This window comes from Protopterus annectens, chromosome 2.part1 (genome assembly GCF_019279795.1).
Source record: "Protopterus annectens isolate FY-2018-M chromosome 2.part1, PAN1.0, whole genome shotgun sequence".
NCBI classification, from domain to species: Eukaryota; Metazoa; Chordata; order Ceratodontiformes; family Protopteridae; genus Protopterus; species Protopterus annectens.
The window spans coordinates 355,450,544-355,477,546 of record NC_056729.1 but is presented as its reverse complement, the minus strand read 5'-3'; the positions used below and the strand labels follow the sequence as shown (position 1 = coordinate 355,477,546).

The following is a 27,003-nucleotide window of genomic DNA, read 5'->3' as shown; positions in this document are numbered from 1 at the left end:
TACTGTATTTTGATTATATTGCATTGCATTATTACATAAATTTATGTATTGCCTTCCTTCTGGGGGCACCTGACATCTGGGGCAAGAAAAACTGAAGAAAATGGCATCGGCTGGTTCTTTTATACCCCTGTCGCACTGACGTCAGGGAAGAAGCGACGACAACCGACGCCGGACCTAGACTTTGGAATTCGGCCGACCAAGGACCCGCCTGACGGCAGGAGAACCCATCTGTTATGACTGCAGCTGTATTAGCACTCTAACATCTACATTTATGGTAGGTACAAAACTGTACTTTCTCAAAGACACTCCTGCGATGCCAGCTCCTGTCCCTCCAGTTTTACAGGTCTTTCTTGATGCAATTGCATCCACTTCTGCCTCACCTGATTATCAGCCTCTGGCTCTTAAGAGGCTTTACAGGTTTTACAAGATTCCAGAGGATCTAAAATTCTTAGATAAACAAAAAAAACCTAAGCAAAGCCTGCAGAATTGTCTGTCCACTGACAAACTTTCCAAACATTTACCTACAGCTAGTGTGTTACATGAAGACGGTAGGACCATGGACAGATATGGAAAGCAGTGTTTTTAATTAACTTATTTATTAATTAATTAGAATTAGAGCCGCGGTGGTGGTGCTGCGGTAACGTTGTCGCCTCACAGTAAGACGCTGTCCGGTTCGATTCTCAGCTAGAGCGTCTTCTGCGTGGAGACATGCTTGAATGGGCGTACCTTCGTTGAAGGTTGTGCGTCAGGCCTGGCAAGCCGGTACGTAAAAATCAACTGCCAATCATTAGCGGACCGGAGTTCTGCTGTGGCGACCCCTAACTGGGAAAAGCTGAAAGACACAAAATTAATTAGAATTAGAATTTAGCAGCTCATTTTTGCTAATTAATTAGAATTAGCAAACGTCTAAACAAATTAGGCTAATTAGATTTTTAATTAGCAAATTGGCGGCCACGGTGGTGCAGTGGTTAGCATTGCTGCCTCACAGCAAGAGGTTCTCCGGTTCAATCCTCGGCTGGGGTGCCTTCTGTGCGGAGTCTGCATGTCCTCCCTGTGGTCGCGTGGGTTTCCTCTGGGTGCTCCGGTTTCCTCCCACATCCCAAAGACATGCTGCAGGTGGATTGGACACTCTAAATTGGCCCTAGGTGTGCATGTGAGTGTGCCTTCTGTGGAAGTTTGGGCGCCGGGCTGGCAACTCGACACCATAAAACTCCACTGCCATTCAATGTGCGGACAAGGTGATCCGCTGTGGCGACCCCTAACCGGGAAAAAGCCGAAAGAAGAAGAAGATTTTTAATTAGCAAATTACTGATGGCTGTCCAACTTGCAACTTGTCAATCCAAGTGTTCAACATGAAAACAATATAGTCAATGTCTAATCATAAAAGTTAAACAGAATCTCTAAGCACATTTAGCTAAATAATCAACTGCACAGTAAAACGTATTTAAAACCATAAAATAGTAAAGTCATCAAATGGTAATGTTCATCAATTGGTCTGTGTCCCACTTGGCAGTGACGAGCAATGCCAGTGATTTATCACTAATTGTACTTCACCTAGCTGAAGCAATCTAGCCAGCAACACTGAAAACCCTTTCAATGTTTGCTGAAGTAGCAGGTATACAGTGATGCTTAAGATGCAACTTGTATATGATTGGAAATGATTCTTGGCACACAGTGTCACTCCAGTAGACTAGTGGCTCCAAGTTGCTGAATGGTGATAACAAAAACTATCCCAATTCTGATTCAACATTTTGTTGGCGTGCTGTTATTTTCTGTCATGTATGAAACAGAAGTCCATCGGTGAAGCTGATGGTTGTTGCTGTGGTGTTGGTGCATGGGCAATGACTTCTTCTGCAGGCAGTCTATGTCTATATGATTGACTTAGTACTTGCATCTCAGTCAGTAATGCCTGTCATGCTGCATCGCTGTCACCTGGATCTGTTGTCCACCTCTCTTTGAAGTGGATCCACAGCTGTAGCAAACAGGCAATGTGCCTGGTGAAAGAGATATTCACATCTGTTGCTCAACGATGCCAAGAGACCAGACTTCACTGATGTACAGTGCTGTAGTTCAGTCTTCTCTATGTGTTTCTTCAAGCCAACTATTGTCAGTAGAATCTGACTACTTGTAACAACAACTTCAGATTACTGGCGAACAGTAGCCACTTCAAATGGTCTCAAAAGCTGCTCCGTTTCCTGTAATACAGCAAAGTCGTTTGGTGTGAGTGATTCTGTATGGCGGAATATCACAAACTTGCTGAAGGATTCCTTCATGTTGTGATTCAATCTGAACAACTGCCGTGATTCAGTCTGAATAATTGTCAAAATCATTGAGCGTTTACTGTTCCTTCATGTACTGTTTGAGAATGGCATTTGGATCGATGCTTCTGCCTCCAACAACTTCGAAGTTCAGCATGACTTATGAAAAGGTGACATGAAGCCATCACATTTGACCAGGACATTGTTTATCTTTGGTGAGGCTTTAGCAAGTCCGGAGTGAACTACCAACTGAAAAGTTTGTGCCATGCACGCGTAGCGCACTGGTATCAGACTGCTACAGTCTTCAAGTTGTTCCCAATCAAATAGAACATGTTCCACCTCTTCTCCTTCTTCATCTTTATCACCTTCCTCCTCTTCATCTGCATCTATCACATCAACAGGCTTCAAGAATGCCTTCACCATGTTGGCAGCATTATCTGTGACTATTCCAACAACTGTCATCTGACTTGTGAATTGTTTCATAGCAGACTGATACGGAAATGTTTTCTGCCGTATGTGAGCCTTTTAACCTCTTCATGCTCACCAGTTGGGTTTCCATCTTCTGGTTGTGTATGAGTAACAGCCTTACTCAGAAGTAGCCATGTATACATGGACTGGACCATATATCAGCTTGGGCACAGCAATACTAAGAACTGTTCATCATCTTCTCAATTGTTCTTATCACCTGTCGCACTGATCGTGAACTTGCATGGTAAAATTTGCTCTGGTTGGAATATGATATGACTGTTGTACAACACTCATTAGAAAATGGAATCCTTCTTTATCGACCAGACTCAAAGGAAGCGCATATCTAGCACAACAAATCTGATGACAACATCATCGACTCTGTTGCTCAAAATTCTTTGAAATGGACAAAAATATTTAGTCTGAGAACAAATACCATCCAAATCCTGTTGTGGGTTCTTCCTTTTCATGTTTCTTTGTCATAAGTGATATATTTGCCAGGAATTACACAGCTTTGAGTGACTTAAAAAAATTAGAAGTCACCCTTGTTGACTTCCAATCACTGGTAATTCTTTTCTTGCAGGCCTTAACACTCTCCAGAAATTCCCATTTTATTATCGTTTATAATATTTAGTTTAAAATCAGTGAAAAAAGTTGCAACATTATCTGATATTTCTTAAACAAAGTCTGCCATATTTGCAGTCAGTAAACACGAACCGGAAGACTGAAGTTACGCATAGGATAGGTGAAGTGTGATTCGGAACTGAAACTGGAATGAGTTGCTGCTATGGTAAGACGGTAAGTTAATAACACTGTTAGATCACTAGATTTAAATCGGTGGTAAATGCATAACAGAAACTTGTTGCACTATTTTATTTAGATTGTAAAATATATCAAGCTTCAATTAAGACATTGTAATTAGAGTTGGTTCAAAACACCTAATTAAACTTAGATGGTTATTCTAATTAACCAGAATTAGAATTACCATATTTTCTAATTAATTGGCTAATTATAATTAGCTAATTAGACAACACTGGTGGAAAGAAGTTTTATACTTCTGCCAATCAAGCCTTCAGGGCGTTATCAAACCAAAATGACTAAATATCTTTTGTCCATTCTTGGTCAGTTGAGCAAAACTTTGGCTATCTTTGAGATTTCAGAAACTAAGCAGCAGGCTATTTCTGTAGATCAAGCTACTCGATTGGCCAGATATACTATTAAATGTAGGTATGGTGTAGTGGAAGCTTCTTCCAGGGTGGCCGCAGTTGAATCTGTTATCCAGAGATTTGCATGGCTTCATTACCTTTCCCTACCCAAGGACATTAAAACTAAGCTGGTAGACTCCCCTCTTAACATGGATTTACTGTTTGGTCCTGCTTGCTGCAGACCTGTTCACATCTTTACAAGAGAAAGGAAAATGCAAGATTTCAAGCAAATCTTTCTCATTTCAGTGCCAAGGTATCAAAGGAGCTTTCTGGCAAAGCCCACTTTCTTTTCTAATAGGGACCCAAAATCTGTTCGACTGCAGGAAGATACCTCAGAAATGATTTCAGGGCAAAATATGAGGGATTCCAAGTCTGAAAAACCTTCCTTTCCAGACAAATCAGCCTGATTACCTTTTGCCACCTCCTTTCTCCCTCAGCCCCCCCCCCCCCCCATTAAAATACTTTGAACTCTTTTACCCTTCATAATTACCCCAGGCATTTCAGGTCTTTTGGATCTGAAGGATGCTTATCTTCACATTCATATTTGTTTTACTTACAGTAAGTTCCTGAAATTCTCAGCTTGTTTATCACACTTTCAATTCTCTACCTTATCCCCCGAGTTATCTGCAGCTCTTGGAGTTTTCAGAAAGTGCCTAACACCAGCTATTTCTTTTTGCTGGATTTAGGGAATACAGATATTCCTATACCTCACTGACATTCTGATACAGGCAACTTCTCAGAAAGACCTGTTAATGCATCTCAACTACACTGTCTCCCCTCTGCAGAGGCTGGGCTTCACTTTCAGTCCAAAGAAGTCCTCCCAGAATCTAGTCATTCTGGGTTGCAGGCTGGACACACGTCTCATGCTAGCTTTTCTCCTGCAAGACGAAGTGCAGACTCCATGTATTTTTAGTCCCTCTTCCATCGTGTCCTGTAAGGGAAATTATAAGGGCTCCTGGGGTGCATAACAGCTTCCATCTGCATGATTCACTTGAGAAAGATGTGGCCAGGGATCTTCATCACGAATTATCCTGCAGAGCAAACTTCCTCACACAGAAAAATGGCGGTTTACTTCATCCCAGATTGCTAACACTGAATCTGACATAGATGATGCAGTTTTATTCCTTATTAGAAAGTAATTTTCTAGGGACATGCTCAAGGTTCTGCAGGAGGCCAGAAATCCTGCTACTAGAAAATCTTATATATCCAAATGGAAAAGTTTTTCGATATGGTGTCAGAAAAACAGAATCTCATTTACACTGGGATTCCTACTATTCTTTCTTACTTGTGTGAGCTCTTAAGATGTGGTCTGTCTTATTTCTCTATCAAGGCACACTTATCAGCTACTTCTGCATGCGTGGGCCTTGATCCTGCCCTGCTTGTAGAAACGAGATAAGGCAGTTTCTCAAGGCCATCCTTCATTTGAACCCACCCCGGAGAGCTGTTACCCCTCCTTGGAACTTTATCTTGGAAAAGCTTATCCAGCCATCTTTTGAACCAGTTGCTTCTGCATCACTAAAGTTTTTTACTTGGAAAACCATTCTCCTATCATAAGAGTAGATGGTCTACTGATCACTGTTGCAGTATTACTTCCCACTCTCCTTTCTCTAATGATTTTCATTTGAACTCCTGTGGACTGACGAGGAGCCATCTCCATGCATACCTCCTTTTAGCTGACCTTAATCATTATAGTAGTTATTTTCCTCTGGTGTTTCCAAGGTCTGCTGGCTTTGAGTCTGAAAATCTCTTGCTTATCCATCCATTTATGTACCCTTATGACTGCAAGCTTGGGTAATACATTGGATGTATGACCATAAGGAAGGTTCTTTTGGCTTTGGTACCCCTGCCGGACATCAGGTTACTTAGGCGAGATAACCCAATAGTATTGAAATACTGCAGCAGTGATCAGTAGGATGTCCATTGTTATGGTAAGTTCTTGCACAGTTCTGTGTAAGAGATGCGTACCTCCACATTCCACTAGTAAAGCTGCATAGGAGGTACCTATGTTTCAGGGTAGGTAAGAAACAATTACAATTCTCTGCAGTACCCGTTGGCTTATCTACTGCTCACAGGGTATTCACAAAATGTCTGGCTTCAGTATCCATTTACTTCTGAAACCTCCATCAGCAGGAATCAGTAATGGCCAGAGAATTTTTCAGGGCTGTTGGATTCATAGCAGCCTGCATTCTGATGATTTCCCATGCCTTCTTTTTAGTAAGGAACCTTTGTGGATGTTCCATTTGCTGTATGCGTCTGGCCAGGTACAGACCAAACACTGCATTATAATTTATGATGGGTCTAATGAGGGCTGAGTACAGTGACCACACTGAACATAGATGCCATGCTCTTACTTGTAAGTTGAGAGCATAGATGGATTTTCTTACTGCTTTCTACACATGATGGTTAAACACTAGGTTACTGTCTACATGAGTTCCCAGATCCCTGACTAGTGAATTAACTTTTAGGTTTTTTTTATTGATGACATAGTTACCCGGGGAGGCCGACTTCCATAAAGGTACTATGATGCATTTCTTGGTATTAAATTTTAAGCCATGGCTTTCTGTACCAAACATTTGTCTGTTTTAGAATTTCCTTAAGGAAGTTTTCATCTTCTTGGGGAGGTTCAGTGACTGCTCCCAGTTTGCAGTCTTCTGTGAACTTGATTAGCTAGAGGCCTTTGACATTGACTTTAACCTCTGAGAAGTAGATGCCAAAGAGAAGAGGCCCAGTACATAGCCTTGAGGGACTCTACTGCTGACCAGCCTCTTTGTAGAGATGGCTTCACTGATCTAACTTCCTGGGTCCTAACCATGATTCAGCTGTCTGTCCAGTGTGTTGTAAAGGGGTTTATGCCTTGTTCTGTAAGCTTGTTGACAATTCCATGAGTGTGGCAATACCTAAAAAAGGCACTGTAGAGGTGGATAAAATTTTAAACATTATTCAAACGCTAAGAGGGGACAGATGGTGATCATCATTTGTAAAGCAATGTGATCTCTTAACAGTGTACACTCAAGCTGACAAATGTTAGATCCCCTTAGAATGACACCAGAAAGGCAATTAATTGTTACAATCAATCATCCTTTGCTCATATTGTAGCATCAGCCTCAGTGATTGTAATATTCTGCTCAGTGCCAGGCTCTTACCAGACTGAGATACATAGTCTGAGAGCTCCATAATGTATTTCTTTATATAGTTCAGGGATGTACATCTCTGGTCATTTACACCTACATGGACTATGATGGAAGGATACTTAAACAACTTGAGTGCATGCATGATTTTGTGGATCCTGGCTCCAGATATGCAGCTAACCATTATGTTCTCCTTGTTCAGCCTGCTTAAAGGGCAATCAGTATTTCTTACAGTGGTGTCCCCTATGACAAGAGTCCTGGGAAGTGTGTTTGCTTGCCTTAGGGGCTTAGTGTTTGGGACTCCATTGCAACTGACTGTATGTCTGGTTTTAGGTGTTTTTTCTGTGTGCCTTTGAGCTTTCTGAGGCATAGCTTTTGTGATGTGAATATCCCACCACTGTCCACCAATTAATATGCAACGCCCCTGACTGGCTAACTAATCAAGGAGCCTCTGTTCTCACCTCTGACATGTACACACTGGGAGGATGACAGTTACACATACAGTAAAGTGCAATTTCCCTTAAGAGCACACACAGATCACAGTCAGTCTGGGGCTGGTTTCTCCGTCTTTCTCCAGATCCCCAATAAGACTCCCCAGTGGCACAGCTGTAGGGTTAAGATCTCAGCTGAGGGGCCAAGCCAAGACCTCCAGCACCCTCTTTGTCCAACCAGTGCTTCAAGTCCCTGCCAAGTAGCTGACACACACACACACACACACACACACACACACACACACACACACACACACACACACGGATGGCTGGCACAGGTTTATTAGCTATGCCCCCTTTTGCCCAGACTATAAGGCAGCTTCCACTCCCACCAACCATTACTTTTCAGCTACTATAAGGCTCTTACAAAAGGTATCCAATTCTACTGTGTAATGTTACTATTAATCCGAGAGGTAGTCTGACCGAGGCTATTTAGGAGTGGCCTGTACAGTAAAACCAAATACATATGCAAGTACTCTTAAGAGTTTAAATATGTTTCACAAATATCAGCCACAAAGATAGGTTTAAATATATTTAATAATAAATAATAAAAGAAGAAGACCGTACTCGGTAAATCCAACACAGTTACTTCAGAGTTCAAAATCACAGGAAATATTTCAAAACAACATTGCAGGACAGTCTCAAATAAATACAGAAAACATCTAAACTAATCTTTACTATATTCCTATATATATATATATATATATATATATATATATATATATATATATATATATAATCTAAGAGAGTGATACTGTGCCCTAAAAAACTTACAGAGCAAGATCAAGCAGATGTGATGATGAGTGGATGTTTCCAGGTCAAAATACAAAATGCCCGGTCTCTCGCTGAGAGAGTTCTTAAATTAATATCCAATATTACTGTTGAGTTAGCTTGGATGACATCACTTTGTGTCACCTGACTTCTGACTTCAGTTCCCAGGCTAAAACAGAAACTGACAGAATTGAACATCTGTGTATTGAAAATACATCTCTCAGAAGTTTGCAGATCTTTAAAGTCGTAAAACACAAAATAATGCAGAAAGCACCCTAGTTCTAGGCATCGTCTCCTTGCTGCATTGAAACTAACTTTTATAACACAATTGTAAAACAATTTAATTTCAATGTATTTTCTTGAAGTTTTGCAAGTTAATCTTCTGTGTTCCAACAGGGTATGCTGTGGTTACATTCTTGAAGCTCAGTACTGTACAAAACCTGTTCAGCACATACTTCTGTGTAAATCATATCAATATTCACCAATGGCATAGAATTATTTACAAAATTCCAGATAGCTGGGTTGGCAGTGTCATGGCTCTGCCAACATGTGATCTAAGTGATCTTTGTTTTTTAGAAAGATTTCTTTTATATGCCAGAGCATATGCTATTGTATGTATGTGTTGTGTGCTATGTGGGATGGGTATTTTGTGCATAGTTTCGACAATGTAATGTGTGTTTGTATATTGTAAGAGTTTAGCCTCCAGTGTCATTCAGTAAGTGTGCCTCTCACGTACTGTGTTTTTTTTCTTTAAGGATTAAGTGGTTTTCAGTAAACATGAGATGATTTTTACATTGTCTCAAGATGCCCTTATCCACCAAACTGGCTACAGAGGTTAGGAAATTTCATATGCATGATTTCTAGCCCTTTGAGTGGTGAGCTACAAGGGGGTGGTGTATTAGAGTTATAATGTTAAAAATAACCGGAAATGGTTACTAAAAAGCGACTAATACATAATAAGAAAATAGTAACCAAAAAGAGCCAAAGTCCAGTGATTCACTATAAAAATAACTTTGTTTATTACAAAATAGCAACCATTGAATAAGTGCTTTCGTCCTTAATACAAATAGGACTTCATCAGAATCACAAGTTACAAACAAAACACAAAACAAAACACACTATTTATAGTAAAAATAACACCCTAATTGATCGATTAAGTGACCTGAACAGTGGTATTTAAAGTCTTCAGCTATTTTTTCATGCCTCCTTTTCTTATAGTCTTCCTTGTTCTGTCAGTTTAGCATTTGGTATTTTCTATCAATGTCTCTTTGCTTTAAAAAAAAAACAAAAAACTGAAAAGAAGTGATTTTTCTCTCTCACTCAATATGTGTGTGTGTGTGTATGTGGAGGTGCGTGTTGTGGGATCGCAGTACAGAGAAGATTGGAGGTTTTGCCCTTTCCTCAAAGCAAATTAGTGCGATCTTTGAGTTGGAATATATGTTTAGCGGGGAGTGTGGGGGGCACAGCCCCGCACAATATTGTTTTTGATGTCTGAGATTTTCACTCCTTGAGCGTTCACTTATTGGGAATTATATGAACGAAAGTTCATATAAGTGCATGTATTGTTTATTGGTGACTTATTTCAATGTGGAGTGCCAGGCATGTTCAGCCTTTAGTCCTAGGGCCCTTGAGAACTACAGGGCCAAGTTCGTTTTGAAGGGTTTACTTCCTCCCAGTTCTGCCTCATCTGCTGCCTCTTCTGCCCCTGCTAAGAAATCTAGGTGTAGGAGGTCTGACAGAAGTAAAGATAAAGAGGGAAGGTCTTGAAAGAGAAAAGCAAAGTGAATGAGAGGGAGGCAAACTCTCCTCTACCTCCATAAAAGGTTGCCAGATCTGAAGATCCACTGGTCTTCTGCTCTTCCAGCTATGGCTCCAAGCATGCCCTCAGTGTCCTTTTGCAGCTGATCACCCATTACTTCAGTTCTAGGATCACAGCTCTCAGTATTCCTAGTCCCTTCCTTACTGCAGGTCCTGCTTTTTCCTCTCTATCAGGACTTCACACACATTTCTTGCTGATTAAACCTGTGCATTTTTCACCAGAGCCATTTTCACCCCGGACTCAAGTCTCCCTCTTTCAGATCTGAGGCCTGGATCCATTTTTATTTTGGAGCTAGTGTCTACTGATTCTTCAAGGTGTGCCAAAACAGTCCGATGTCTTAAGGGTTTGGATTTCTAGCAGTTGATGTGCACCTTGGGATCATTCCTTCTGCTTTGGCTCTGAGACCAGAGGATCCTTTTCACTTTGTGCTTGTCTGTTCCTCCCTCGGCCCTTCTGATCCAACTGCGTCTTTGCCTGTGAAGACATTTGTCTACTTCTGTCACTTAGCAAACTCCTTCATGTCCTCGACTTCAGCCCTGTTGGAGCTGATTTCATCTCTGAGCTGAAAAGTCAGGGCCAATGTTCTGGGGTCAGGAATTGTTGTTCAAGTACTTTGAACTTTAGCCTTGGCTAGTCCGGCTGTGATCTTAACATGTGAACTCACTGGGTTGGCACCAGGCACTGGTTTTCTGTTGGTTCTGCGGATCGGAAGATGGCTTTGTCCACTCGTCCAACCTTGGTTTCAGTGTTCAGTGTTGTAGAGAGCATTATGTCTCTCAGTCAAAGATTGGGGTTTCTATTGCTAAGTCAGATCTGCCCTGAACCTGTCCCACATCTGATTCCTCAGCCTGACATCAGCTGACAGCATTACTCCTTGAGCTTTCCCATGATATGGGTTCTCCTGCTTCTTCAGTGTCTCCTAGGGTTTCCCCTGTCTGCAAGATTCATTCAAACAACAGATGCAAGAGGAAGCAGCTGGACTCCCTGAAGGCATCACTCACTGGGAATACCAACCTCTATGAAGGGATGGGGTCCCCAAAATCCCCCTTTGGAGATGCCTCTTCTGGTGACTTATTGGAATTGATGAGATAATGTGGGGGTTGGACTGCCAAAGCCGCGACTCCTGAGGAGTCTGTATTTTTCTTAGCTCTTGGCTAGGGTCCATCCATGTTCTGGATGGTGCCCCTGTCAACCTGATGTTCCAAAAGGCATAGAAAGAACCCAGTATGGTGGAGCCAATTCCTCAGATGCCAGACACGGTACTAATCCCCCCAGGGAGAGACCTTCTGGGGACAAAGTTTGAACAGTGGATGTATTGTGGTTGCACCCTCCACCAAAAGAAAATCTCCAAGGAAAGCTATATAGTCCCCTCCAACCCTGAATAAGGTGTATTGGGCATTGAGCTGTCTGGGGAAGCATACCTTTATGCCACCTTCACCTTGCATGCGCTGAGCTACTTGGCTGATCTGAAAAGACTCCAGGGAGATTTGGTTATTGAAATGTCGGCCTTTTTTTTTTTTTTTACTTTGGGCAAAAATCTCAAAAGTTTGTGGAGGCTCAGTTGTCCACTATGCAGTCCATGTCCAGTGTGTCTGTGACACTCCTTTCAAACAATGCAGATGGTACAGCCCTAAAGGCAGACACTGGTATTACAGTGCAATGTCATGCCTGGATGCTCTTATGCAAATTTGCTGACTGCTTAAAGATATCCTTTATGGTTCCAGTCTGTTTGGTCCAAAAGTCGAAGACACTTTGACCATGAGTGAACAAAAAGGGAGTACTGTATCTGCCATGGGGTATGTTTTTCCAGTCCTCAAAGGTCCTCTTCTAGAAACCAGAAGGGTGGAGAAATGTCTTTTTTTTTTTTTTTTTTTTTTTTTTTTTTTTTTTTCTCTCAAGTCACAGCAGTTCTCCCAGGACAATCCTAGTGATGGTGCACCCTCCCCCCATAGCAGGAAAGAGGCAACTTCAACAGATGCCGCCTGAGGGCAGGAGTGGTCTGCAAAAACCAAGGCTTCTAGGGTAGACCCCCTGAGCACCCATGAAGGGTTGCCTGAGTGCCATACTCTGGAGGCAATATGGAGGCACTCCACCCAGAAGCTTGGGAGGCCATCACTTCAGATGCTTGGGTGTTGAGAATCATATCCAGCAGTTATTCAATCCCTTTTCTCTATGCTTGAAAGGTGCATTGAAAATCTCTTCCTGATGTTCCACCCCATCAGTGAAAGGAAGCAGCAGTAGAGATGAGAAATCTGCTTCACAGCAGAGTCATATAAGAGGGTCCCACTTGACCAAAGAGGATCTGGGGCCTACTTAAGATTCTTTAGTACCAAAGGGAAATGAGGGTCTCAGGCCCATTGTAGAACTCAGCACATTGAACTGCTTTGTAAAACAGCCCAAGATCCAGATGGTGACAGTGCATCCCATTCTCTGTCTACTGAGGAAAGAAAAGATTGCTGGATGTGCTCAGGAGAACTCAAGAATGCTTCCTATCACATGGAGTGGCACTCTAGGTTCCTATGCTTCCGGCTGGAAGCCAGCCATTTTCAGTTCTGAATGCTGCCCTTTGGGCTCACCACAGCCTGGTTCAGACTGCAGATGTTCCAGGTTCTTTCGTTATCTGGATTATTCTCTCCTCATAGCAACCACAAAGGCATGTTGAATCCAAGCCAGGGTCTATTTGCTTCAGCTATATCCATCCTTGGGCATCACCATGAACTACAGAAAATCCAACCTATAACTAGTACAGTCCCTAGAATTCATTGAATGCCATCTAAATACCAACATTCAAATTATCTTCTTTTTAAATTCAGGCAGCTCAGGTTCTAAACTCTGAGGCCTCAGTCTTCATTGATCCTTAAGCTGCTAGGCTAGATGGCTCAGTCAGTGTGTCTTGTACCTCTGACAAGGTTCCATATGTGAATTCTGCAGTCGACCCTTGCCATTCAGTTGTCAGTCTTATCCCATCCCATGGACTTTCCTGTCCACCTCATGAATTTATGCTGTTGCAACATTGTTTAGTGGCTTGAGTCTCATCTTATTCAAACTGATCGCCTGTCTGTTTTTCCCAAACTCCAGCCCACTATTACCATGGAAACTTCTCTTCTGGGGTGGGAGGTGCATTTCAAAGGGAAGACAGTCCAAAGTTCCTGGTCACAGTCAGAGGCCAGTCCTCGCATCAGTGTTTTGGAGATGCGAGTGGTCTTTCTTGCATTGCAAGCCTTCCAGGACTGTCTCCGCAGGGGTGTGATTGCCATTCAGTCCGACAACATGTGGTTTGGTGTACAAAAAAGCAAAGGGGAATTCAGTCATATCCCCTATGTTGAGAGACCATAATGATTTCCCAGTGGGCTGTATCCTCGTAATTATTTCTGATAGCAATGCAGATCCGGAGAAAATCCAACCTCCATCAGACAAATTGAGTAAGAATATCTTTTTGCCCCACAAGTGGTCCCTCAAGCCAGAGATAGCAGCAGAGGTGTTCAGCCACTGGGGCTACCCCTGCTGCAATCTTTTTGCATCCTCCACCAGCATCAAGTGCAGCAACTTTGTTGCCATAATATCCCCACAGGGGCAGTCTCCTCCATGCTTGGTAAACAAGTCTGTTTTATGCATACCCCCAACCTCTCTGATAGTAAAGTTCCTTCAGAAAGCATTCTTTTGCAGAGTGACAGTCATCCTCATTGCTCGGTTTTGGCCCATACAGGTCTGGTTACCATTTCTGTAGCCTCATATGAAGTACCCAAATTTGGTTCTGGGTCCGGCTGTGGATCTGATATTGCATCCTTTGGGTCAGCCTCACTCAAACTTTTCTAATCCCTGAAGTTATTTATTTATTTTATATTTCATTGCTGGGTTGGTCTAACTGGGCAATCAGGAGCCCGTTTTCAGCAGAGACCCGGGGAGAAAAGCTCCACATACATGACAATCATAAAAAAGTACAAAAGCTCCACATATATGATAAAAATACAAAAGTCAGAGATGAGTACAAATTAATAGAGCAAACAGTGGTATACCATAGCATAGTAAAACAGAAAATATAATATATTTGAGTAAGAAAGTGCATTAATATGTACAGTTATATACATCCATTTAAAAACGCAATTCGTTATGGTAGTTGTTTTTTTTTCTATGTGTTTGACCTTTGAGAAGTGCCAGAGGAAGATTTATCTGAATGGTGGTATTAGGGCTAGCCGTAGTCAGTACAGGTACATTGCCAGATGAGATTGAGTTGGGCTTTTAATTGGGTTTTAAAGATGGGAATGCTGTTTTGCAATCTGATATCTGGTGGAAGAAAATTCCAGATTTTAGCATCTGTGTAGAAATAGAGAGAAGTTGATAACTTGGTTCTAACAATTCCAGTGATGGGCAGAAATCCCAAGCTTTCTAAACAGAGTTGTCCTTATTCTTTCATCCTCTGAAAAGCTCTCTACCCAGAAAGTTTACTCTAGCAAATGGACACAATTTTCTATTTGGGCATCTTACAAAGACATAGATACTCTATCTGCTCCCTTAGATGCAATTTTAGATTTCCTGGCAGATTTCTTTCATTCTGGTCTCCGTTATTCCACCGCTGAAGTCCACCTAGCTACTATATCTAATTTTCATGTTGGCATTAATAATGCCCCTGTTGCTTCTCTCAGATTGTTAAAGGCCTTTCTGAAAGACACTTTACTCCGACCTCCTGCCAGAGATCCATTTCCACCTGGAGATTTAATTCTTCCTTTTGAGTATTTGACTAGGCCCCTTTTTTGCCAGTTGCTACCATGAATTTGAATTTGCTTTCTTGGAAGACCTTGGTTTCTGGCAGGTGCTACTTTTGCAAGGATGTTAGTGATTCAGGCCTTATCTTGTGCTTCTCCTTGCTTTTTGTTTCATGAGCAGAGAGTCTCCTTATGTACAGATCTTATGTTCCTACCTAATGTGGCCTCTGAGTCAAATCTAAGTTAGCCTGTTTATTTAACTGTTTTCTTTCCCAGCCACAGTAACAAGGATGAATATTTGCTTCATTGTTTGGATGTTTATTCTCAATTGAGATTTTATTTGTGCAGAACTAATTCTTTCAGGAAATGTAATCGGCTTTTTGTCTGTTTTTCCAAAACATGGCTGGATAAGCCAGTTTTGAAAGTGACTACTTAGATGGCTTTCCAGTTCTGCTTACCATGTGTGCTCTTCAAAAGCATGTCAACTGCTTTCTTTGATTGAGCTTCATTAGATGAAATTTGTGCTGCTGCTACTTTGTGTAGTACTCATACCCTTGTGAGTCATAAATTGGATGTGCAGTTCAGCTCCAGGTCCTGGCTCCACCATTTTGCATAATGTTCTCATCTGATGCCATCCAGGGTTTTATTGGCTGTGAATTTGTCCCATAGGTTGAGATGGATAGAAGGAACATTGGACAGAAAAGTTATGCATTTAACATAATGGTAGCTCCAGATTCCTTTCATCTGTCTCAACTATCCCTCCCTCCCTTCCACCTTCCAAATTGGAATTTACTTTATGATGCTTCTGGCTGCCTGTGTAGACCTGCCCAAAGTTTGTGCTTGAGCTACTTACATAGCACTGTTTTCCCTTTCTCTAACTTTTTTTGGGGAAATTCCTTCTCCATTTAAGGAACTCCTTTATTCAGTTATGGTAATTGCTTTCTTATGTGGGAGGGGTGATCTCGATCTGAGAAGATTCAGAGAAGGCAGAACATTATGGGCAGAGGAAGTAGAGCTTCGAGGCCGAAGAATCTGAGATGCTGGTTTCAGATCCAGTTCAGATGTAACCCCACAGGTTGAGAGGAACCTTTTTACAAAACATTGGTTGAAATTAGTAGCCAAAAAAATATAAGTTGCCTGTGTTTTGAAAGCTTGACATCCCTTCTCCTTGCCATCAGTAGAGTCCACTTATAGATGTTTAAGGACTCCGTGAGTCGTATTCATTCACTCATTTATCCTCTGATGCATGCTTTATCCAGACAAGTGTGTCACAGAGGAGCCAGAACTTATCCCCACACTCAGTGGGTGCAAGGCAGAGATACTAATTCTGGAGAAGGTGCTAGCCCATCAAAGGACATGTACATTTTGGATGTATGTGAAAAAACACACACACGTGCATGCACGCAGTCAGATATTGCTGATACCTATGAACAATTTGGCAGCTTGCCATTTTAGCTGTAGCAGTTGAGTGAGGAAAAAATTAGAGCACTAGGCAAAAATCCACTGGAGTACAAAGAGGGCATGTATACTTCACATAGAGAGCACTCCGTTGCCTTTATAAAGTCCCGACTGTGACCCTAGAGAACATGATTAACAACTCAGAAACTAGTCGTTACTAGCAGGAGGAAGAGGAGGAGAGGAATGAAGAAACTATGCCCATCTCTACTCAGGAAGAGGACTGGGGATGATATGCTGATTGCAGATAAGGTCACTGTTGTAGTTTTGGTGGAGACCAGGTCTCAAAGTGATAGGTGTCGAAGTCACATCTTATGACATATGCAGCCTTGTGATAATTTCAGCTGCAGAGAGTGGCTAGAGCTGTACAACTAAGTAACCCATCCTTCACAAGCAACAGTGGCAACTCTCTAGTGCTCACTCCCTGTGGGACCTCTTGTCAGCTATAGGGAAGGCTGGTATTCACAGTCAGTTGGTTATCTGGTTGTTGTGAATTAGCCCGCTGATTTGGTGTGAAGCTTATGAGGGGATATCATGCTATAACATGGAAGTCAACAAGGAGATTGAAAAAAAAAAAAAAGAAAAGAAAACATTGGGCACATAGCCTCAAGCCAGACTGGAGAATCAAGTACAGTAAGGCAATATTGCTATCCTCCAGGGGTACTGTAGTTTTTCTTGTACTTAAAGTCTGCTGAGGATAAATTCAAAGTTTAAGTGCAGTCTTTTAAGGATGGAAAAGAAAATGAGCAAATCCATATGGATCACAAGCACTCTTCCCATAAGCAACATAGAAGCAACAACTTGAATGGTAGATAAAAAATGTACCTGGACCACCCCATTGCCATTTTGCCTCTGGTCATCCTTGCTGGCATTAAAAAGAGAGACATCACAAATGCCACATTGCCACTAGTCAAGACTATGTATCACATAACGTTTTAACAGAGTATAATTTTGCCAAGAGCTGTAATTACAAGGGTATGTGAAGGCAGTGTTCTTTGGCAAGAGATAAAATCCGTAGAGTTGGTACAAGGAAGTTGCTGGCAGTCATTAAGGGGCAAGGAAGGAAGGCGTTTAGTGACCAGTATAGGATCCAGAAATTTGATTTCTGTGAATTGGACAAAATGATCTTGCTTTCATAAGCCCAAGCTTTTTCAGCTGTAGGCTGAAATTTTTTGTTTGTGTAAAGTACAGTAAGAAAAAAAGTTATGCATGCGCTAGAATAGACAGTTATGCATGCAGTCGTAGATTTTATTTATGTGAATATTTCCTTTCACTGGGACTACATTAATGTACATCTGCTTTTTTTTCTTGTAGTGGTGGAATTTCACTAAAACCTTCGTCAGGCATGGATGCTATGAGAGCTGATATGGGAGGAGCAGCAACTGTATGTTCTGCCATTCTTACAGCAGCTGCTTTGCACATACCCCTTAATATTAAAGGTAAGCAACCAAGAAGCTGACAAAACATATCAAATGGATCTTCATATGCTGTTTTACTACTTTTCCACCACAATATAACATATACAAGAGCTTCAGGGTTAGAGTTCCTAGTGCTTTAAATGCTGTGCCCTGAAAATTTCAGGTGGGAGTGGCTTATCTTGATGCCTTCCTGTTTGGGAGATGGATGGCCCACCCCCCACCACCTGCCATTTACTTTCCCCAGTATTTATCCAGAACTGTGTTAATAAGTAAAATAATCTGCAAAAACTAAAGGGCCAGGTTGAATGCATGTACTTGTAAGCAGAGCCTCTGTCAGTGTGGACATGGCTTATCCATGCAATGAAGGCCATTCATATTAATACTTCCTCCAGGAGCTTAGCCCAGTTAGCCTACTTTTGTGTGGATTTGTTCCAGCCACATTTAACTCGGTGACCGGATTTCCGACTGTGAAAATGTGTTCATTAATGTCAACAAACAGCCAGTAGCAAGTAACATTCCCAGAACTTCATGATCCCTTCATTGAGTACATGTACTACTAAACATATGGGGCCATAAATCCCACTCAGTCGTATCTGGTTCCTCTTACAGAGCCTCTAGGAGAACTACTTGCTCAGTCGAGTAGCTGACATAGCAGTTTTTTAAAATGTGTTTTATTAAGTTTCATACACTAAAATGTATATTTATGAAATGTAAAACATACATTATAGAATATTATAATGGCAACACTGGTAACATAACTTAATGGCACCTTGTCTTTGTGGGCATATTCATGTTATCAAACATAAGATGCATTCTGTTAAAGCAGTAGAATTATAGATTGCATTTGTCTCATAGGCACAGACCACTTTGCAGATCTCAGTATCATCTGGGAAAGAGAAAGCCTTTTTTAAACTTTAAGTAATTTTGACATCCGGTAGGTGGACTGGTCCAAAAAACATTTTCAGCTATGAAATAGCACAATACATTAACACATTTGTACATAAAAGTTGATTACACACTCATTAGTACATTTTGATAAATACAAAGGTAATTGTACAAAGAAGAAGCAACAACACAGCAAATACAAAGAAGAAACAGTAGTGTAGTAGAACAGCCAACATTTTGTGCAAACATTCAGTAAAACGATGTCTAAAAAGCAGGGTTGTAAAGCAGAATTTTTTCCCATTATTCGTAAAACATTTACATGTGGATTCATTGTGGAATTGATCAGAAAGTTTGGTTTTGGTTTTGAGGTCAGCAGTGGATTCAGTGCTCCTTAAATTGGGCGGGGGAGGGGGGGGTTCATTCATTCTGTGGAGCTCAGATCTAAATTTGAAAGCAGGAGGAGTGCAACAAAAAAAGTGCCACACTATAAGGAAGGAAAGGCTGTGACAAAACAGTACATTAGTCAGGTCAGCTGCTGTGAGGTGTCAATCACATGCAGATAATGGGTCACATTACCCTTGGCACTTTGACAGCTAGGGAAGGTAGGTGTGAAGGGGGAGGGAAGAGACCTTGAAGAACTACAATTCAGGTGTCACAAAATAAGTAAAGTTAGCATTTCTAAGAGGAAGCAGCAATAAAAGGACCTTTTCAGTTCTGTTCTGTGGCATTTGCACTGCTTGTGTTTTAAGTAGTCATTGAAAAAGGAAAAAATGTTAACCAAAACTAGGCGACTACAACACAGCAGTTGAATGCCTGTAAAATCAGTGCAGTGACAGGAGCTTTAGGGAAAAAGTGGCAGATATAATGCAATTATTTAGAGACAAACAATGAATTCTGGGATACCTAGAGGCAGACTAAACGATCAAAATTACTTCAAGATGCCAGACTCCATGTGGTCAGACTCAGAATTAATGTGTAAAACATCTAAAAACCTGTAAATAGTCCCAGAGTGGTATTAAAATATAGGAAACACCAAACCATGATGCAGTAAACATGATTTTTGAGTCTGTGGGTGCGGTTCTTTAAACTGAGCTAGGTCAAGTATGGAGTGTGCATGGTTAAATCGTAATATTTTAACTTGGGAGTTGTTAATTGTCATATAGGTGCATTAGCTAGCATTGAAATTGAACAATGTTACCACCAGCCAAAAGAAATTGGGGAAAAAAGCACTAAATATAAAGGATGCTCTGAGAAATAACCTCAAAGTGTACAACAAAAAAGCACTTTTTTGCAGAAGTACAAGCCCCCTTGCATCTTTCCTCCACACACCCCTGCTACTCAAATATTCCAACTCCAATAGCACAATACTAGGGAAAGGGCATATTCCCTAATCCCAGTATTATAGTGATTTCACACAACTGTCAGTAAGCTGTTCTATCAACCAACTTTAGTCGACACAACAGCTGTTGACCAAACCACAAGTTGTCATAAGCAATGCCATGTAGTTCACACTATGTAGTCTCCAGCCTGCTGTTTCTTAACTTCACTACAAGTAGGGTTAGTATGTAAATGTCTTGTTCACTAATTAATTGACCGATTAGTTATTTTATTGCATGATATCTTAATATATTTGATTATACATTTTGCTGGTTTGTGTCTTGCATTGTACTCCTTGAAGGCAGTTTTGCTGAGGGGGCGTGAGGTATTAAAAGTATTTTGCTGTTTTACTTATTGTCTGTGGCTGTTCTTCAGTGTATATTTTGTCTGTGGTTTTAGTATGTAATTATGTATACATACACTCATACGTGTATATGCAAAGTATTTAAAACGAGCATTAGTTTGCTACACTTAACTTGCAGCCTGTTGACTTCAGATTTTGCATGATATAAACTAAACACCATAGATTTAATATTTTCAGCAGAGACTGCAACTCACTACCTACCAAATGGCCAGATCAGGAAGAGATTACAGAGCTGTAGTGATTAGTTCAAGCTTTAGTTTAGCGTGTGTGTGTGTGTGTGTGTGTGTGTGTGTGTATACATATATATATATATATATATATATATATATATATATATATATATATATATATATATATATATAATATATGGGTCCACTATGTAATCCCGAAATACTAAAATCCCGAAGCACGGAGATGTTGAATTTCCGCTTCGGCTAGTGCGGTGTGGGGATGGATGCGTGGAAGTTTAGGTAAGTATGTATGTGTAAGTGTATTGGTTAGGGGCTTTAGTGTGTGTAGGTGTGTGTTGTGACTGTGTGTGTGTGTAGGACTGTAAAATGTGTGGGTGTGAGTGTGTTTGTGTGATCCTGGAGTTAGAATATATAAGTGGGGGGGGTGTATTATTTATTGGATTGTGGGGGGAAGTTATGAGTGTGCTGTATGTGTAGAGTACATTCAGGATTTTGAATTTCGCGGTTATGGGGTTTCGGAAATGTGTGTTGCAGTTGGGTTTTCGGCTATGTAGTTTCAAAATACTGAAATTCGGGATTTCAGTATTTCGGGATTACATAGTGGACCTATATATATATATAGATATATATATATATATATATAGATATAGATATATATATAGATATAGATATATATATATATATATATATATATATATATATATATAGATAGATATATATAGATATAGATATAGCTAGATATAGCTAGATAGAGATATAGATATAGCTAGATAGAGATATATATAGATATAGCTAGATAGAGATATAGATATAGCTAGATAGAGATATATATATATATATAGATATATAGATACACACATATATATATATATATATATATAGATACATATATATATATGTAATGTATGTGTGAGCATATATATAGGAAGCAAACAAAATTTCTCAGAATCTGTTCATCTGTTTTTCAGAAATGGCAACTAGAATTTCCTGGCATAGCAGATGATGCCAAATTTGTCAGAGTTGGGAAGAGTAGGTAGTCAAAAACGACTCGGAGGTTCATAGGTGTATACTAGGCTAATGACTACTAGGGCCTTTATATTTATTTATTTATATTTGTTTACTGTGGTAATGCATTGATCAATATTCAGCAATGTCAGGATCAGCCCAGGTGAAATACAAAACATTTCACAAAGAAAGTACTGAAATGTAAGCAATAACAGAATAGTCCAATCTAATTACATAGAAAAAAAAAAAAAAAAACGTGTAAATGCATTCCAGTGAATAAGCAAAGTGCAATGTACAATCAAGCGGAATGTAATGCTTTAGTTTCTAAAGTGTCAATTTTCAGTGAATCTTGAGAGAGTAAAAGGGATTCGGATAGGAGATAGGCTAAGTATTATGTCCTCTGAAGGAAGAGCATTTGGCTTGTATGAAGTACTTTTTGAGTTGCATTCTGAATTTGGAATAAGTGTTGCTTTCCTTAATATTGATTAGGAGAGCTTGTGAAAGAGTATGTGCCTGAGAGGAGAAAGCACGTGTAATGCTGAGGAGTTAGGCTCTAGGGATAATGAGAGTTGGTGTGGCATATGAGTAGGGTCTTGGTTTGTATGAGGAGGTTTTTCATGACGTCTAGTTGCAAGGGACGTAAATGTGTGGAGCTGGATTAGTTTGTAGAGCTGAGATCTTAAAAGTGGATTAGATCTTTGTTTTATGGGTAGCCGTTTGGCTTTTTGTAGACTGATAACAGTGATGTTCACAGAGAGGTGAAGTTGTAAGGAATTGGCAGATTATGGATTGTGGCAATGTTTCTCTTATAAGTCTAGCCATGCATCCCAAGTGTTTCCCACAAGTGTTCTGAGCCTCAGAGTTTATTTTAAGGGGTATATGTAAGCTGGGGGTTGATTTACAGACTGTCTCTGTCCATTAGAGACATAGGTGCTAGATCTGGCGTGAATATCTGATTTCCCATCCACTTGTCCACTCTTAAATAGGGTTAGGGAAGAACTCTGCTTCACGTGGATTGGAAGCCTGTTCCAGAGAAGGGGAATTCTCCGAGACACATACCTGTCCCACCAGCATGTCCTATTTATGTCGTAAGCAAAGTTCACGTCCCTAGAGCAAGTAGTTTTGATGCCATTAGTTTTGTGAATGTGCTAAACGTCCATCAGAGTGGGATCCAAGGATGCCTTGTATGCCAGGCACAGATTGCCTCACAACAGTCTGTAGGAAATATACTGTAGAGATAAGGTTTTGAGGCGATCTACTTGGGACATATTGTTTACACCCTGTATTCTTTTTATGAGGAACCTCTATGGATGTTGCAGTTGCTGCATTTGGCTAGTCAGGTACATATCAAATGGGACATTGTACTCAAAGATGGGTCTGAAGAGGGCCAAATGCAGAGGAACAATGAACTCTTTGGACCTAGATGCCATGCCCTTCCTTATAAGTTGAGCAACATAAAATGATTTCCTTACTGCCTTTGACACATGTTGGTGGAAAGTCAGGTGTTACTATCAACATACATCCCCAAATCCCTGACTACTGGGTCCACTGTTAGGGCTATGTTATCAATGAGGTTGCATTCTAGGGTGGACAACTTCCCAAGGGGTGCTACTATGCATTTCTTGGCATTGAAATTTAAGCCCTAGGTTTGACACCAGTCATTTGTGCGTGTTGGTCCTTCCTGTAAGATGATAGTGTTTTGGGGGAATTCCTGTGACTGCTCCTAGTTTGTAGGCATCTGCAGGCTTGGTCAGCCAGAGGCCTTCGACATTCTTTGATTTCTGAGAAGTAAATGCCAAAGAGGAGCAGGCCCAGCACATAGCCCTGAGAGACTGGCCTCTTTGTAGAGGTGGTCTCCCATCCTAATGTCTTGGAAACTATCTGAGAGCCAGCTGGAGATCCAGCACATAACATAGCAATTAATGCCTAATTCCATGAGTTTGTTTACAATGCCGAAGTGTGGTATTATGTCAGATACCTCGGCCAGTTCAAGGTAGGCAGTATGCACCATTTTCTCTCATCCATTGGCTTTTGGTCATTTTCTCATAGTCCATCAGGTTGAGAGGGCGTGGTCTGCCTTCGATAAAGCCAAACTGGATTGGATCCAGTGTCTGAATGTTTCCTATGATTAATCATATCCATGATCATTCTTTCCATGGCTCTGTATGTAAGACTAGTTAGACTTAAGTCTGTATTTCCTAGGGGCTGTTGATGGACCACACATGACTGCTGCAGTCCTCCATTCACGTGGCACAAAGCCTTTCTGGGGGCTGTGGTTTAGTAATGACACCAGAGGTCCAGATGGGTCATGCTTCGGGCTGGCATCCTGGGATATTATAAGGGCCCATTGGTTTGGTATTCTTAACCTTAGAGATCACTTTTAGGACCTTCTCCCTATTGAAAATTGGGGGGGGGGGGTTATGTTTGATAGTATTACTTGGGGGCAGACGGGGTGGGGTAAAATTGAGGCTGAATTTTCAAACAACAGATATATCTTCTGGCTTTGTGTAAATGGCTTCATTAACAATCACTTCTGCACACTGTTGTGTACTGCCTTTCAAGTTTTGGACTTGACTAAAGAAAGTCTTATGGTTGCCTTTGGCCTGTGAGTCTATCTTTACCTGAAAACTGACTTTGGTAGACTGTACTCTCTTAATTTGTTTAGGGTAATGAGGGAGTTTTTATCCTGCTGGTATTGCACTTCCTAATTTTAGCTATTATTTTTCCCTCTTTTATTGTGCATTCGGTTTATATTTAGATTCCACCAAGGAGGTTTTTTTTTTTAAATTTATTCTAGGCTTGTTTCTGGTAGGCACAGCTTTTTCTATGCATCTACTAATATGATTATAAAGGGTTTCTATATACGATTCTGCAAAGGCAGCTGTGGTCTCAGGATTTGAAGGGGCTTGAAATTTTTCAGGTAATCACTTAATAGCAGGTAGTTTGGCTTAGAGTAGTTCCTAATTGTAGCAGGGTTTTGTTGGGTTGACAGCACTGATTTTTTATTTCAAAGGAGACATCTTTATTTTCTGACCTTATCAGAGAAGACACTACAGTTAGGGGTTTGGGGCTTTAGTTGTAGGATTCTCCCATGTTTGTGAGTACTAGATTTAGTATGTTTGCACCCTGGTCCAGGCATACCCTCTCAACCTGGAAATATGAAAAATCTGGACAAAGGCACATGAAAATTTGGTACAACTGGCCAAAAATCTGTGTGCTGATTAGCATAAAATTTCTGTACATAATTATGTAACCCCACCCACTCACAATTGTGGGAACATGCATTGATATCATAAGCATCACAGAGTCGAGCATCAGCTAATATGATGAACAAGAATGAGGATATTAATTCTTTCATTTCGGGGGCAACATTCTATGATTTCCTCTTGTGAATGAAGAAGCTGTGTATTGTAGTAATATCTACATTTCTTGTACAAATGATCCAAAAACTGTCCCTTGTAGCAGGTTGATCCTGCTGCCACTGTACTGTTCACAGAGATCCCCTCCACAGATTATTATGGAAGTCAAGGCACAACAGAAGGAGTCCCAGCACAATGCATGGTAGAATAAAATATCTTGGCATTTGTTCAATGTTCCAGAAAACATCAAATTACGAAAGCAAAAGGATATGAAATGTGCAGTAAAACATCAGCAGCACGTGTGTTTAATATGTTCCATCTATAATCAACCAAAGTCAACAAAGGAGAAAGTGGGTGTGGGGTGCAGTGATGTGATGAACATGAACATACCTCATATATGATAAATGCACATGTGGATGGAGTGCGTTGAGTATGGAAACCCTGCTAACCCGGTTACTAACATTAGCAACTTGTGTGTTGCAAAAAAAAAAAAATCGCCATATTTCTGATTTTATTACTCTAACATGAACAATTCATCAGACTTGTGATCACAGCCTCTAGTAACAAGGGTGGGGAGGTGAGGGCACTGTCATTTCCTTACCTGCCTCAGGTATGTTCTGACTGCTGTATCAAAGATGAAATAAAAGCAGCTGGCAGGCAAATAGAGTTTTGCACCAGGGACTCGTAGCAGACTATTTTAATTTGCTTTCCTCCTCGCCACAGCTCAGACACTACCTCAAATCCACTGACCTAGACTGTTCAGGCTGTCCAGAGAAAATGGAATCATCCTTCTTACTACTTACACAAATTAATACACAACTCTTTGCCCTTTGCACAAAAACTATTTTATACTTTTCCAGATTTCGTCCCCTCCTGCACTCTTCACTAGAAGTCTGCAAAGAAAAGTTGCACTTGTGGGGGTGCCTCCTAAGCTTGAAGAAAACACCTTTAAGAGAGAGGAAAGGAGAAGGAGAAGGAGGGAGAAGCAGCTTATTCACGTATTTGGGCAATCACTTCCCAAGTTAAATTTTGAGTTTTAAAGCAGACACCCAAATGATGCAGCGTGCTGAAAACATCCCATGCAGTTGGCAAGATGCCACCAGTGATGAAGTCTGACTACTTATTTATTTATTTGCATTTTTATACCGGGAGGTCTACTGGGCCAGGGTAAGCCCATTTTCAGTAGACACCCGGGGAGAAAAGCTCCAAAAAATAAAACGTGATAAAACTACAGAATCAAAATACAGAAGTGAAGCAGTGATGGTACAAAACACTACATTACAGAGTAGTTGATACAATAAAATAGATAATACTAGTTATACAGATGTTAGATTTTAAGTATACAAGCCAAACAAGAATACAGTTGATGATATGGGATAATAGCGAATGTGTGAACAATACAGTATTACAGCAGAGAGGGAAAGATGGAGAGCAGCAGATAACTCTGAAAGTAAGGTGTAGCCTTGGAGCTGTTGCTGTATAGGCATCAAGCATGAACAGAAGACATGGTAGGTAACTGATACAGTAGGTTGTGTGTGGCTGGGTGGCACATGTTTGACTTAGTAAGTTGGAAGCAATGAATGTATATATGAGGAGTTTGAGCCATAAGTGAGATGGGGAGGAAAAGTAGGAAGGCTAGGAATAATGGACTTTTTATAGTCAGTGCTGGTACATGTACATAGCCAATGGGAGAACAGATGTTGTTTCCGTGAAGTCTTAAAGCATTCAGGGTTACTAGTAGACCTGATTGAAGGAGGGAGAGCATTCCATAGTTTTGCTATAGCGTGTGGGCAATGCATTTGACCAGTGGAAAGGTTGGGTTTTGCTACATTAAAGAGCATCTGATTGACTGATTGCAGAGGTCTATTTGGGTGGGTGATACCTGGTGAAGAGAGAGGAGAGGACAGGACAACTAGAAGGCTTATAGATTAGCTTATGAGCTGTGGTTAGTTGCACATATGTTAGATGTTGGGGAAGTTCTAGACAGTTTAGATGTTGGAGTGATATGCAGTGGTGGGAGGATTGTTTGGCCCTGGTTACAGATTTTGTGTTTTTGTTGTAGCACGAGTCCAGTTTGGATGTAAGAGAGGATTGTATATTACTAAGGAG

At 40.8% G+C, this 27,003-nt stretch overlaps 1 protein-coding gene across 4 annotated transcripts in view; it reads left to right on the top strand.

The window, feature by feature from the left end:
- The window catches only part of LAP3 (leucine aminopeptidase 3), a 528,883-nt gene that overhangs the window by 283,387 nt on the left and 218,493 nt on the right, over positions 1-27,003 (top strand). For all 4 annotated transcript variants that reach the window (XM_044062186.1, XM_044062189.1, XM_044062188.1 and 1 more), the window contains exon 8: positions 17,610-17,734. In XM_044062186.1, the coding sequence (XP_043918121.1) occupies positions 17,610-17,734 (125 nt within the window). The remainder of the gene's footprint in view (positions 1-17,609; positions 17,735-27,003) is intronic.